Genomic DNA, 13,913 nt, shown 5'->3' with positions numbered 1-13,913 from the left:
CATTGCAGAGCTCCTCAGTACAAGAATCATTTCACTCCAGCTCTATCTGCTATTGTGTCAAGAGCTGTGAAAACTCTGATACCTTTTGGGCCAGCTAACCCAGATCTGTAGGCAAACTGATCAGTGAGCTGTCATATGGGGAGGTCTGCTGAGGAAACTAGATAAAATAGAAACTTCTACTGTAACATTGACATAGCTCCCTCGCCTACAGCAAGCATTTCCTGGTTCTTTTTTTTTTTTTCAGAAAAGAAGAACAAAGCAAAACTACAGAAGTCAGCTTCACCTTGAAATTGTACTTATAGTTACTCTTTTAATATTTAAGCCACAGAATCTTATGGCATGCAAGTATATACATGTTTATGACTTATGAATCACGACTTTTAATTTTCTGCATCAACACTAGTAGATGTTTGTTTATAATAATGGGTCAGAGCTTATCTCACTCTAGACAAATTTCATATTACGGGATGATTGCTGAGCCTGGGAAGGTGTGCTCATTTGCATTTAATGCTCTTTTGAAACAGTGAAATTCTGCCACCCTCTGGACAACAACAAAACTAAGACTTATTTACAATTGGTCTCAAATGTAAAAAGCCTTAACTGCTGCTGATAAACGTTCATTGTTTTTAAGCCCATTTTAGAATTAATTAGTAGGGTGAATGAAAAACAGTAGTTACTATTAAATTACAGACAAAACAACTAGTTTAAGTACTGAATAGCCTTCTTACTAGTAGTATCTAATCAAAGAGTAAACTTTAAAGTGATCTGTTCTTAAACTTTTCTAGTAGCCACTTCCGTGTTTAAAGTTGTATTTTTAAAGATCAGCTACCAAAATATGATATCATTTTTCATCGTGCCAATATGTACTTCCACAAAACAGAACATTCTGGAGTTATTAGTATCTCTGTGAGCCGAAAGTGAATCTATATAGAACAGAGCTCAGTGGGAGAAAGAAGGCTAAGGAGAAGGTTGCACTGAGTGATCAAATTAGCTGTAAAAAGCATCAATGGGAAAATGTCTCTTGCATTCACAAAGTATGCCACATTTATTGCTAATAATACTGCTAGTCAATGCATTAATATGAACATTTGAAACAGAAAATGTCTGTGCATTCAAAGTATCAACTTGTGCTTCAGGGACTAGTGTGGGGAAGGAGAGCCGCAGCATAAATGTTGTATAGTACCTTGTTTTGGCTATGGAACCTTGTTGCTGTTGTTCCTGGATGAGCTTGGCCAGTTGTTTTTGCAGAGACATGTCTTTACCATGGACTTGTTTGATAAACGGGTGCTCCAAAAGATGGGTGACTGAAGGGCGCTGCTCAAAATCCTTGATAAGACACCTGTCACAGAGAAATAGTGGTTTCAGCCAATTAACGTTATTTCATTACAGCATGATTTTAGTCAGCTTACTGTGCGGCTGGTACTGCATAGTAATTTCTTTCTCCACAAATTCGAGCTCCTCAGTATGCAACAGGACTCTTCCTCTACATTGGAATAAATCTAGCATAAAATACTCAACTAAGTGAATTCACCCTACAAGTATACTAGTATAAAGGCTATGAAATTGAGTTTATTTAATCCCTCTTTTCAACTGTAACTAGCTTACTATGAAAAAAATCAGAAGTGAAACCTGTGACACAACACTAGTAGAAAAACTTGATATAAAGATTTGGTTGGGTTTTAAAATTAATGTTTCAAATACATCTTCTATATTGCAATGTTAGGATACAAGTCACAGAAAATTCTGCAAACCTGTGTAATTTAGACTAGAAGATAAATTAATGAGCCAGAATTAAATGCTAGCCAGGGTGCAAAACTTCTGACTGTGACAGGAGCAGGTGATCTGGTAATGAGTAAAGAGATACATTCTATTAAAGTAGCATAAAGTATCACGATAATTTATATAATTGAGATTTTAAATTGAGGAAGCCATCATTAGAGTTTAATTCTTTTCTGTACAATGAAACTGAAATAATACCGTCCAAACAGAAGAGTGATCTAACAGGATTACACTGCTTTAAAGTACCTTCTAATTCTTTACATTTAAGTAATATGTTCATCCTGTTCAAATAATAATATTGACATTGCTTGAGAATGTGAAAAAGAAATGGTGCAGTTCAGTGTCAATCTCCCTTCTAGTACCTATAACTTCAGCAAAATGTAGCCCAACAGTTTATGTGATGAGATGCATTCGTATCACATACTTCACAGTTACATTTCATATTTGCTGATATTAAATGATACCTCTAAAGTAGTTCCTTAGCAGGGCCAAATATCACAAAGAAAGACTGTCTTTTTAACCAAAGGTTCAACAAAACCCTTTCAGAATAATTTATATTCTAGCAGTATCAATAACAATTTGCTAAATTTAAACCATCAAGAAAAATATCATACACATTGATTTCAAATACTATCAAACACATTAGCGAATGATTAAAGCTTATCCTCACCTCAAATACTTTACCGAAGACTAGTATGGTCTTAAAAGGATCCTGAAATATCTTTAAACATAATTTTAGTTCTTTATGTTCCTGAAAAGCATTTTCTCAACCTCTTCTTGATACATCTAGTCCAGAAAAGACTTTCTGTAAAATGTGCTGCCAACTATTTTGGTGAATTTTGCTATAGGGCAGAACTGTAGACTGCACATAGAAAGACTAAAGTAACAGAATCTGCTCTATCTACATCCCTTTGAGTACAAGGCTATAAATACCAGTCCTTCCCTGCCATGAAGAGATCTATCATTTGCCTTCAACAGGTTTGAACTTTTCCTTTTGTGATCCATGTTTTTTAAATGTGAATACACCCACACAGACAATATGGCCCATGCCAATTCTGGTTAAATTTATATGTCTCCTGAGAAAAAGGAAAAAAGCATTTGAAAAGAAAGATAACATGAGTCAGGAAGGCAGAGTTAAAAAAAAAAAATCAAACCAACAAAATCTATGCAGTATACAAAATCAGAAATTGATGAAAAAAATCAGATGGCAAGTATTTGAAGCGTAGATTTCAGTCTGGAAAGCTCATGCACTCACACACTTTTCACCATTCTAACAATAATCACAAATTTATAGCGTTATAAATTATTAATTTATTGTTAATTACTGTTAATATCATCTTTGCTATATTGTTAATACAGAAATTCTCTTGTGCCAAGTTTGTGCCCATATCAGAACAACAGAACCCTTCTAGATGGTTAGTGAGATGCCATGATAAAGGAGAAAGCTAGTAACTAACAGCTGTGCAAGGGTGAGGGACAGCTGCTCCAATTCAGGTCTGTAACTTCTTGTGTCAGTACTTTACTGCAGTTCAGAGAACAGACTGACAGGAGAATGTATATCTGGTTTAATTCATCAGGTTAAATGGCAAGTTCCTAGCACGTTAGGAACACAGCAGCAGAAAGACCAGGTAAGACACAGGGAATTTAAGTGTATACGGCATATACACTCTCCTTTTGCTTTGAAACAGCAGAAATGTTGACTTAGAGAAATTACTCCTAATTATGTTTCAAGTACCAGTAGTCATTTTGAAGCTTAGTCATAGTAGGTACTGTGGGCTCAGTGTGTACTCAGATATTCAGTGTCAATTTGGTGTATCACCAAGCCTGCTGCGATGGAGCACAAGATGTAGAGCTGTCATGTGACATTGAAAAGATAGTCTGTGTGTTTCTTCTCTTGGTGCATAGTCCTTTGTCCTAGACACGACCTATTAATATTCTGAGATATACTTTCATGCTCTGCTCCTACACACTATTTTAATTGTGCTGCTTTCAGTGCCACACTGAATGTCTACTGCTGCTGATCTTAGTTAATGTTACCTGTAAAATAACAATTTTTGGGTTGTTGCCTATATGCTGGTGAAAAATGATGCATGAGACTGATAGTATCACTGCAGGCATTCAGTGAGGTATCGTCTCTTGCACTGAAAACAGTATTGTCACTATACTGCCCTTCAGAAAAAAAAAATAATGTAGACTATTAGGTCTTAGGATGCTAAAGCCTGCATGAAGATGAGCATTTATTTCCACAGCATTTTCTACTGACCTGCACTCTGAAATAGAACTATAACGCATAAGAAGTTAATGGGTGCCTGAGTCCAAAGTTGCCATTATGTTCAGACAGGAGATATATTCCATATAAAAGCCAGAAAAAACAGAAATTAACAAGTAATACACAAAAAGACAGCAATATTAAAATTTAAAAGAGGAAAAGTACAGCAGCAAAACAGTTTTCATAATGTCACTTATCAGAAAATATTCTTGTTCAATGCTGCCAACAGAAACCAGCGTGTGCATTGTGCAAATTAAAAACAACTTTAAGAAGTCCTATCACTCAAGGTTTTGCTTCTGAAAAAAAGGAGAGAAAGAAAATATCTTCAGGTGCTCAGCTGAGCATTCATCTATGTAGTGGTTTTATCTGGGCCAGGTTTTGGTAGCGGGGTGGGCTACAGGGGTGGCTTCTTTAAACAAAGAGCTGCCAGAAGCTTCCTCTATAGCTGATAGGGCTAATGTCAGTCAATTCTAACATGGACCCTGCAGCTGATCCAGGCCTGGTCAATTAGTAACTGAGGTAACACCTCTGTTAATAACCTATTTGAGAAGGGGAAGAAGTTGTTGACCAGTTGCTAAATGGCAGCAGCAACAGGGAGTGAGAATGTGAAAACATATCCACAGATATCAAGGTCAATGGAGAATGAGGGGGAGGAGGGTGCTTAGGCCCTGGAAGAAAGACTCCCCTATGACCTGTGGTGAGGACCAAGGTGATGCAGCTGTGCCCCTGTAGCCATGGAAGAACATGGGGGAGCAGAGATCCACCCACAGCCTGTAGAGGACCCCACGCTGGAGTGGGTGGATGCCTGAAGGAGGTTGTGACTCTGTGGGAAGCCTATGTTGAAGCAAGTTCCTGGCAGGACCTGGGGGCCCGTGGGCAGAGAGCAGGTTTGCTGTCAGGATTTGTGATCCTGTGAGGGACTCAGTCTGGAGCAGTTGGTTCCCCCTGTGAATGACCCACATTGGGGCAGGGTGTGAGGAGCTGCCCCCACGGGAAGAGCCCACCCTGGAGCAGTTTGTGAAGAACTGTAGCCCATGGGAAGGACTCAAATTGGAGAAGTTCATGAGGGAACTGTCTCCATGGGAGGGACCCCACACAGTGGCAGTGGAAAGTGTGATGAGGCCTCCCCAAGAAGCAGCAGCAGCAAAGTCCATCTGTAATGAACTGACCATAACCCCCATTCCCTGCACTGCTGTCGGGAAAGAAGGAGAGTCCTGGAGGAGGGAAGGGTGGGGGGTGGTGTTTTAAGACTCAGTTTTATTTCTCATCTCCCTGTTCTATTCTGATGGTTCATTAATAAAGCAAACCATTTCTCCCCAAGTTGAGTTTGTTTTGCCTATGATGGTAATTGCTGAGTGATCTCCCTGTCCTTATCTTGACTCACAAACCTCTCACTAGATTTCTCTCTCCCCTGTCCAGTTTAGGAGGGGGAGCAATAGATCGATTTGGTGGGCATTTGGCACCTAGCCAAGGCTAAAACCACCACAGTCTTAAGACAGTTTGCTTAGGCACTGTCAAACATCAACCATGCTGCAATCATATAAAACCAACAAATGTGCTGCACCTGCAAATTAAGCCTATGTGTTTGGCCCATGGAAATTATTTAAAAAGAAAGAGTGGTGAGAGTGCGTTGCATTGAGCAAACTGTCTACCAAATCTACTACAAGATGAGTTTCATATAAGGTATGAAGAAATTATGATCATATTTGGTCTGCTATTTTTTGATCTGAAATAATGGGAAAGCTAATCAAGTAGAGATTGAAAAGGAAACAAACATTGTACATGTTTGCCTTGATGAAAGTCAATCCATTACCTTATCTGAAATTCTAGTATCTTCCATCATGCTTTCTTAGCCGAAAAATAATTCTCAGAATTCATTAGTGTCACTACATTAAACATAGGTTGCAGCCATTTGCTGCAATCTCACAGCCAGGCTCCTAAGCACCATTTCCATTCTGCCACAATTGCAAGCAAAGATGAAGCATTTATTAGCAGGGGATAAGAGTCGACTTGCGTACACACAGGCCTGTCTGAGACAGCCTCTCAAAATTCACTGGCTGCTTGCACTTGGGTGATAACATTGTTGGAATTGCTACATCTCAACAATGTAAACTGCCATTATGCAAGTTGCAAATCAGATGATGGAAAAGGAGAGACATTTATCAGCATTCATGAGCTAATATATAGTAATGAATAAATAGAAATAAATTGATTTCATAAGAACTGCAGTGGTGGTCTAAGTCTCCTGTGTGTTCAGAAATAGAAGACAATTACTAACCTAATTTTACAGCCAAGCCTATGCAGAGCAGCGGCAGTTATTTCTTTCAGAAATTCTCTTTCATCAGATCTATTATCATCTACCTGGCCACAAGTACTTTCTTTAAAAATAAAGAAATCAAACAGCTCCAATCCTTATAGCTTAGTTACATTATGATATATCTCCAGGTTTGTTTCTTCAACTATTACATTTTGTGAATGCCACATTTTCTGATAACTTCTCATCTGCTGGCAAAGGATTGCTAGAATTTATTTTGTCTCATAAACCAGATATCCAACCAGACATCTAGTCAGTTTTTATCATCTACATGCATAGAAGATGCACAGGTTATTATTTTGAAGAAATTATTACTTTATAGCAGATTCTGTCTTAGAGCTGGGAAATCTACACCACAGATTCTGGGGGAGACATATATAAAGTCTCTGATCTGTTTAACAAATGGTAAGGTCCTCATTGTCAGTCCTCCGGTCCCTATATCTCTGTCACTGCCTGACATATCAGGGTGCTCTCCCCATGATCTTTTCCTTGAACAGCTCTATGCCACTCTTCCCTGCCCTCCAAATACCTCACTCCTTGCACAAGTAACTGCTGCCTAGCAGCGAGGAATCTTTCCAGTACCCTCCTATTAAGATAGAAGAGCTTTCCAGGGTCTTGAACAGGATTTCAGGTCAACCTGAGATGCTGAGATCATCTTCTCCCAGATCCAGAAAAAACAGTTAACAAGTTACTTCCAAAGGTAGAGATGGCTCAGCTGGGGATCTAATATGGATACTTCTCAGGGAGATGAGAAAGAGTAATGTGATATTCTCTTAATCCTTTCCCTAAGCAGGGAGAAGGAGGTTTCTAGGTTTTTAGATTTTTTTTTCCCCCTACCCATGCTTTTCTGGCTACTTCCATCACAACATTGTTTCAAGGTTGAAGATTAATGAAATCAAGAGCGGGGCCTCAACTGAGTTGCTCCACTGCTTAGAGGAATAGAAGAACAGACACACACAAGCAGGATCATCTAGGCCAGGTACATTAGATCAGAAACTTTCTAGTCAAGGAAGGAAACATAATCATCTCTGAGATTGTTTTTAACTGGTTAAAATGTTCTGTTTCTATTTGTCACGCTGGTCCTCCTACCTCTGTGCCACACGTAGCTGTGGCTGACACTAGTCAGTCACATGCAGAAAATAAGTGGAAAAGATATTTAATGAATTATATTTGTAAAAATGATGCAGGGATGTGCCTGTTTCCCTGAAGCCTCCCTGCTTCCCATTCTCAGGCCTGCCCATCCCCCACTGCTGCAGGTCACTCATTTGCAAAAATGAACTAAAAAGCTGTGACAGCTTTGCCAACAGCTTTTCTGTTTCAGTCCTAATTCAACAGGACACAGAGGATACAAATAACCTTATCTTCTGAACTATATATAGCAGCCCCTTTGGAAAAAGCTAATACTGAGCAAGAAGGGTATGTATATAGGTTAAATAGGTCTCCTGTCTTGAACTAGCATCTCATGATAAATAACAAAGATTTTAACGTTCCTTCTGCTACTATCAGATATCAGGATGAAAGACTGAATTTATACCAAAGTACTCAATCATCATGTACATAATATAAATTCTGATGGTCAGAACACATTTATATCTTTATTGATCTGCCTTTCGGTGGCAAATGCTGTAAATTACCGATCTTCCCAACAATGAAAGAAACAGTCTAACACTGAAATGTCACTAGCACCTGTTTTCTTAATAAATATTCTTTCAGTTTAATTTTTAACATCAAGTCCCATATAATGTAATTTAGAGCACACATCTGGATCCTAACAAAGGTTCTCTCTCACTGAAATTGTAAAATTAGGTGTAGTGAATAGCTTTATCTCTTCTAAAGTTTCAAAAATTAAACCAGGTTTCTCTGCCTCATATATATGGTTTAGAGAACAAGCAATGGAAAGCGTATGGAGTGGTATCTCCTGCAGCTCTCAGAAAAGGTCAGACTTTGCTCATGATGAAACCCTTAGAATTTTACCAAAGACAACAGAAATTAAGTTAAAAAATTCTAGGGAGCATCTCAAACCCACCCTATACATTTATTTATTGTATGACAAAACTGGTGGTGGGACATTTCTAGCCTTTTATCAGGAACGGGTCTGCTCTATTTCTTTGGCATGTTCTTGAAGATCCAGGAACAAAAATGATCCTTCAGAACCTTTTACAACTGAAGTATTTTATTCGAAACTGTATCATTTTCATTTGTAAAAACATTCTCCCTTAGGCATCCATCGCTCTTTGATGACTACACCATGTAGCTGGTTTAAGCAGTTGGAGCACAGAGATGAAGATGAAGAACGCATAGTCCAGTTCTAGCAGTTTATTTCTTTTACATTTTATATCATAGCTAAGGAAAAGCAGCTAAGGACAGAAACTTTGGCATTTAGTGTATTCTTTTCTATCTTCTGGTAAATAAGGGAAGCCACTAAAAATACAGTTGCAGGTCCACTATGCCATAATTACAGAGCAGCTGGGAAAAGTTTCTCACTTCTACACCATTAAGCTGACTGACTGGTGTCCTCTGCAGTGAAACCCCAAATGTAGCCACATTATGATGTCTTCATTTGAACTGATTCACAAACACCTGGGCAGATAAGATTGGCTTTGTTCTACTAGTCAGGAGGCCACAGGCTGTAACAATATTCCTCCCATCACTGTGTGCCAGACCTGACCTGTACAAGAGGACAGCAGACTTTGAGTGACTTTGAGCAGGACGCCCTTTGTCTCTGTTTCTTCAGTTATAAAAGAAAGAATTGAACTCTTCTCTCTACCTGCAAGTTCAGATGACTTAAAAATTTACTGAGAGGAATAAGGTATTACCATTCTACTCTTGCTTCATCAGTCCCATTCAGAGGTACTATTATCAGGCAGAAATGGTGGATCATTATTTTCTATTTTTTTGCAACTCCAATTTTTACGACTTTCCTATTTCTATACACCAGCCTTCCATATCACCAAAAATGCATTCCAAACAAACCCAGATCACCAAAACATATCCTTTCTTTGAGAACTACAATAATTTAACTGGAAAGAACAAATCCACTATGAAAAACTACTACAAGATTGGCACAGACGTACTTCACTTCTCTCCTGCCATCTTCCTTCTGATCTTGAAAGACTTTGATACTATGACGTCTGTAAAATCTGGCACAATTCTTCACGGGGTCAGGACTTCAAAATTGCATGAGAGTCTCCCACTCCTATTTAAAATTGCAGGTTTTTACTACAACTGCTTATTAGAAAGCTGAAGATAATTCTATCTATTGTATATATCCATTCATCTGCACAAAAATTCTCATGCAATACTCAGAAGTGGTGAAGACCTTTTGTCAGGTACTGCAATTTAGTATTTCAAGTTCACTTGTAGACAGATTCTGGGAGTCTGCATCAATGAATAAAATGCAAAAACTTACAGATTTGGTGGTAATTTAACACATAGCAGCCTGTATCTTTCTGACATTTGCAATTCTCTCTGTCTTCTTAGACACTGTGACATTAATGAGTTCTGTCAAACACACATCATGTTCTCAGTAACAGAAACAGTAAAATATTCTATATGTAATATGAACAGAATGTCACTAAACAATTGCTTAGATTGGGGAAAAAAAATTCATCTGCATTCAGAGAAGTTAAATCTAAATGAAGCACTTTAAACCTATACAACCTGGATGATCTATGAACTGTGTAACTCTAAATGCAGATACATTAATACGAAATTCAGCTTGTGAGGCTGCATTTAAAATGAGTACAGAAAACCCCATTTATCAAGACTAAGAATGATATGTGTCTTGTATTTGCAATGTCATTGTTAAAATAAAAGTTAAAATCTGATGATAAATGTGACTATAAAACCTGTAACTTCACATTTTTACTTCAGTATTTCCTGAATTTCTTAATTCTTTAATTCCCTCCAGCTCAAGAATTACTAATTAATTCAAAGAACCACAATAGCTAATCATTGGTTAAATAAATTTAAAAGAAGAATGTCTGTCCCTGGAGATACCATTGCTCATTTTAATTAAAATTACCATTTTGTGATGTAATATAAATAAAGGTTATTGTATCCTTCTGCTCCAAGAACATATTAACTCTTCTATCTACCCTAGAGATCAGTCAAGGTTTAAACTGCCAAGAAGATTACTTGCTGCATGACAGATAATTCTAGTGCACAGGGTGAGTTTTTTAAAATTCATTTTAGCATATAGCCTGTATGATTATATGAACAAATTCTGAAGCAACCTACATCTAAAATGGTGGTAGACAGAAATTATCTATAGAGAGTAATGACATCTATGCTTTAGTTATAAAAAAAAAAAGCATCATAAACATTCAGAACAATGAATAGACTGAACTCTTCAAAACTGATATTTTAATTTGACAGAGAAATAGGTATAGGTAAAAGTATATTATTTTTTAGGAGCCAGTCCTCCAAAAACCGATGTGATCACTTACATGGTCTGATAGGAATTGTAAACCCTGTCAATACATAGATAAAATAAACAGACAATTAATGCTCTCACACATTGTGAGTGGAACGGCAGAGTTCTTCATAGACAATCACAGCACTACAGACAAATAGGCACACAAAGAATTTTACTGAGCTTTCAGAAGTATATGTGCTGTATGCATCTCTACCAAACACAAAATTAGGCTGCTGCCAGAGGTGACTTGGCTGAAATTGTTTTGTCTATATTTTTTAAAACAAAATATCTAACTCAGATTATCTATCTCATTGTAAAAATCTCTGTGAGGACAACACATTACAGTCTTTACCTCAAGTCAAGGTCAACAATGCTGTGAATAGACACATAAATTCACCAAGCTATGAACTATCCTGAATCTCCCTCCATTCACATTTCCTAAATAATTCTCCTAAAAAATTCCTAAACAATGCATCTGACTTTAAAATGTAGCAGCAAAACTATACCTCCTGTGGCAGTAGATTCATAGTTAAAAATAACAGACTTAATTTCTGAAAAATGTATGATTTAACAGTTTAAAGAGTTACCTACAGAAGTACATTCCAACATCCTGCTTGGGCATGTTATAAATCGTATATAATACAGGAGAGAATACTTAAAACAAAACTGTCTTTTGAGACAGTGGCATTTCAAGGGATGAGAATGTGGGGTGAGAAAAGCTACAACAACCAGGTCTGGTGATCTTGGCATAAATAAAATTATTGTGTAAACAAGAACTGAAGTCAAAAGTATGCTTAGCCAAAGCTGCATACTCAGTTTTTGTCAGTACACAGGTCTGGCCTGCCACTTGAACCAGATAAGCTTGTTATGCAAATTATGTTAGCCATCAGGAAGGCGGTAGATAATGAAATTATTGGAAAGCTAACCTCTCATCTACAAGGGTGACAGAAACATCAGGCAAGGTCCTAACATATGGATAAAAAGCAGTATGGAATTTATACAATCACTGCTTTGAATTTATCTTAACTAAGCCGTCACAAGGTGAGCATCAACGAATGCATAACTAACACATATAAATGAGCCAATTATCAGTAATGGCTAAAAGGTTTGCCTTTGCATGATCCAATGTTTCACTATTTTTTTGTCTATTTTTTCTAGAAAATCCACTAATGTAAATCCCAGCCTCCATAAAAACATCTATTAACCTCTTCATCGTAACAGCTTTACTAACAGATGCCTGAGAACAAAGCAACGTCACAGCGAATTCCAGTTCAGTATTCTCTTAAAGGTAGCTATAAACCCAGTATATTTATTACAATTGTTGTATTTCTCCATGTTAAAGAGAATGCATAGAAGCATATATCCTTCCTTCATTGTGCATACTACTGCAAAAAAGAAAAGCAAGATCTAAGAACCTGCAGATGTTGCTGGTGAGAGAAAGTAACTAAAATTAATTGAAAATGAATGCAATTAAGTTTTAAGCTATCAATACCCCAAAGACAAGATTTAAAACATGTACAGCCATACAATACTGGTGTCTGACTTCTCTTATGAACAGTGTGCATGCTGAACTAAAAGGCTGAACAAATGTTAAGAGGCTACTCTGCCCTGGTGAGGCCTCATCTGGAGTACTGTGTCCAGTTCTGGGCTCCTCAGCTCAAGAGGGACAGAGAACTTCTGGAGAAAGTCCAGTGCAGGGCCACCAAGATGATCAGGGGACTGGAACATCTTTCATATGAGGAAAAGCTGTGGGAACTGGGGCTGTTTAGTCTGGAGAAGAGGAGATTGAGGGGGGATCTTATTAACATTTCTAAATATCTAAATGGTGGGTGTCAGGAGGTTGGGACATCCCTCTTTTCTATAGTAGATAGTAACAGGACAAGGGGTAATGGGATGAAGCTGGAACACAAAAAGTTCCATTTAAACATAAGAAAAAACTAATTTACTGTGAGGGTGAGGGAGCCCTGGCACAGCCTGCCCAGGGAGGGTGTAGAGTCTCCTTCCTTGGAGGTCTTCAAGACCCGCCTGGACGTGTTCCTATGTGACCTGATCTAGGTGACTCTGCTTCTGCACGGGGGTTGGACTAGATGATCTCTAAAGGTCCCTTCCAACCCCTACCATTCTATCATTCTATTCTATGAAATGTTAAACGTAGTTTTTTGTACTGTTCTCAAGCTCAGCAGGCACTTCTAAAATGGAAGATACCAAGAGACACCTATATAACTATACTGAAGGTCAGTACACAATGTTTCTGAGAAAGGAATGAAATCTTATTTACCAAGTGCACTGTTTCTCTACAGCAGAAATGGAATACGATCTACCAGTGCTAGAGTCCCTCAGAATTTAAGCTACTGTCCATAAATACTGTAAAAACAATGTTTCTCTAGAATGGAATGGAATTCATCCACCAACTAGTGCCTTTCATAATTAAATACTGATTCTGCAATAGATCACAATGTACACTGCTGTGTAAACAAGGACATGCATTATAGAGAAACAGAACCCATGTCCATTTGCTCTATAGAAATGTGCTTCTACTGTCTGCACTGGAAGAGATTCTGAGTTACATTGCAGTAATGATAGTAACAGCCTTCCTCTCCAGGCCAACCAACCATTAGAGAGTACCTCACCTTCCTGCCTGATGGAAGATCAGTATAGTAAATATTTTTCATGAATTATTAATAAAATGTATATTAGTCTTTCTATTTTTAACTTCTAAAATGGGAAGACACTAATACACAACTGACTGAAAAAGGTATCAGGTTAACACACATAGGCCTTACTGAAAAAAAAAACATTTAGAAGAAAATAAAACTCACTGTGAAATGAAGTGGTTGAATCCTCTGCACCATTTTTCAGGATGTAGCAAAGTGGGAGGAGGATTTCTGAAAAAGTACAAAGTGTTGGAGGTTAAAATGTTAATGTTTACTGGAATGACGTCACAGCTAGTCCACAAAGATGATCCCGGTTCCACTGAGGAGACCATGATGATCAAGAAAGTAATGCTCAAAATGTCTATGTGTTCCCTTTAGATGCCTTTTGGATTTTTCTTCCTGATGCTTATTCACTGACAGTTTTCTTTTCATGTCCTTTTCCTTTTATGTCAATACCTTTGAAGTTGGTAGTCAGTATAG

The 13,913-nt window shown here is 37.8% G+C and overlaps 1 protein-coding gene across 1 annotated transcript in view; it reads right to left on the bottom strand.

The window, feature by feature from the left end:
• MYO3B (myosin IIIB) overlaps window positions 1–13,913 on the bottom strand; it is a 177,825-nt gene that overhangs the window by 115,368 nt on the left and 48,544 nt on the right. Inside the window, exons 8-9 of the mRNA XM_062005192.1 lie at window positions 13,599–13,664; window positions 1,184–1,339 (exon numbers count right to left, since the gene is read on the bottom strand). Coding sequence (XP_061861176.1) covers window positions 1,184–1,339; window positions 13,599–13,664 — 222 coding nt within the window. The remainder of the gene's footprint in view (window positions 1–1,183; window positions 1,340–13,598; window positions 13,665–13,913) is intronic.

Source organism: Colius striatus, chromosome 11 (assembly GCF_028858725.1).
Source record: "Colius striatus isolate bColStr4 chromosome 11, bColStr4.1.hap1, whole genome shotgun sequence".
NCBI lineage: Eukaryota > Metazoa > Chordata > Aves > Coliiformes > Coliidae > Colius > Colius striatus.
This window is presented reverse-complemented; position numbering and strand designations above follow the sequence as displayed.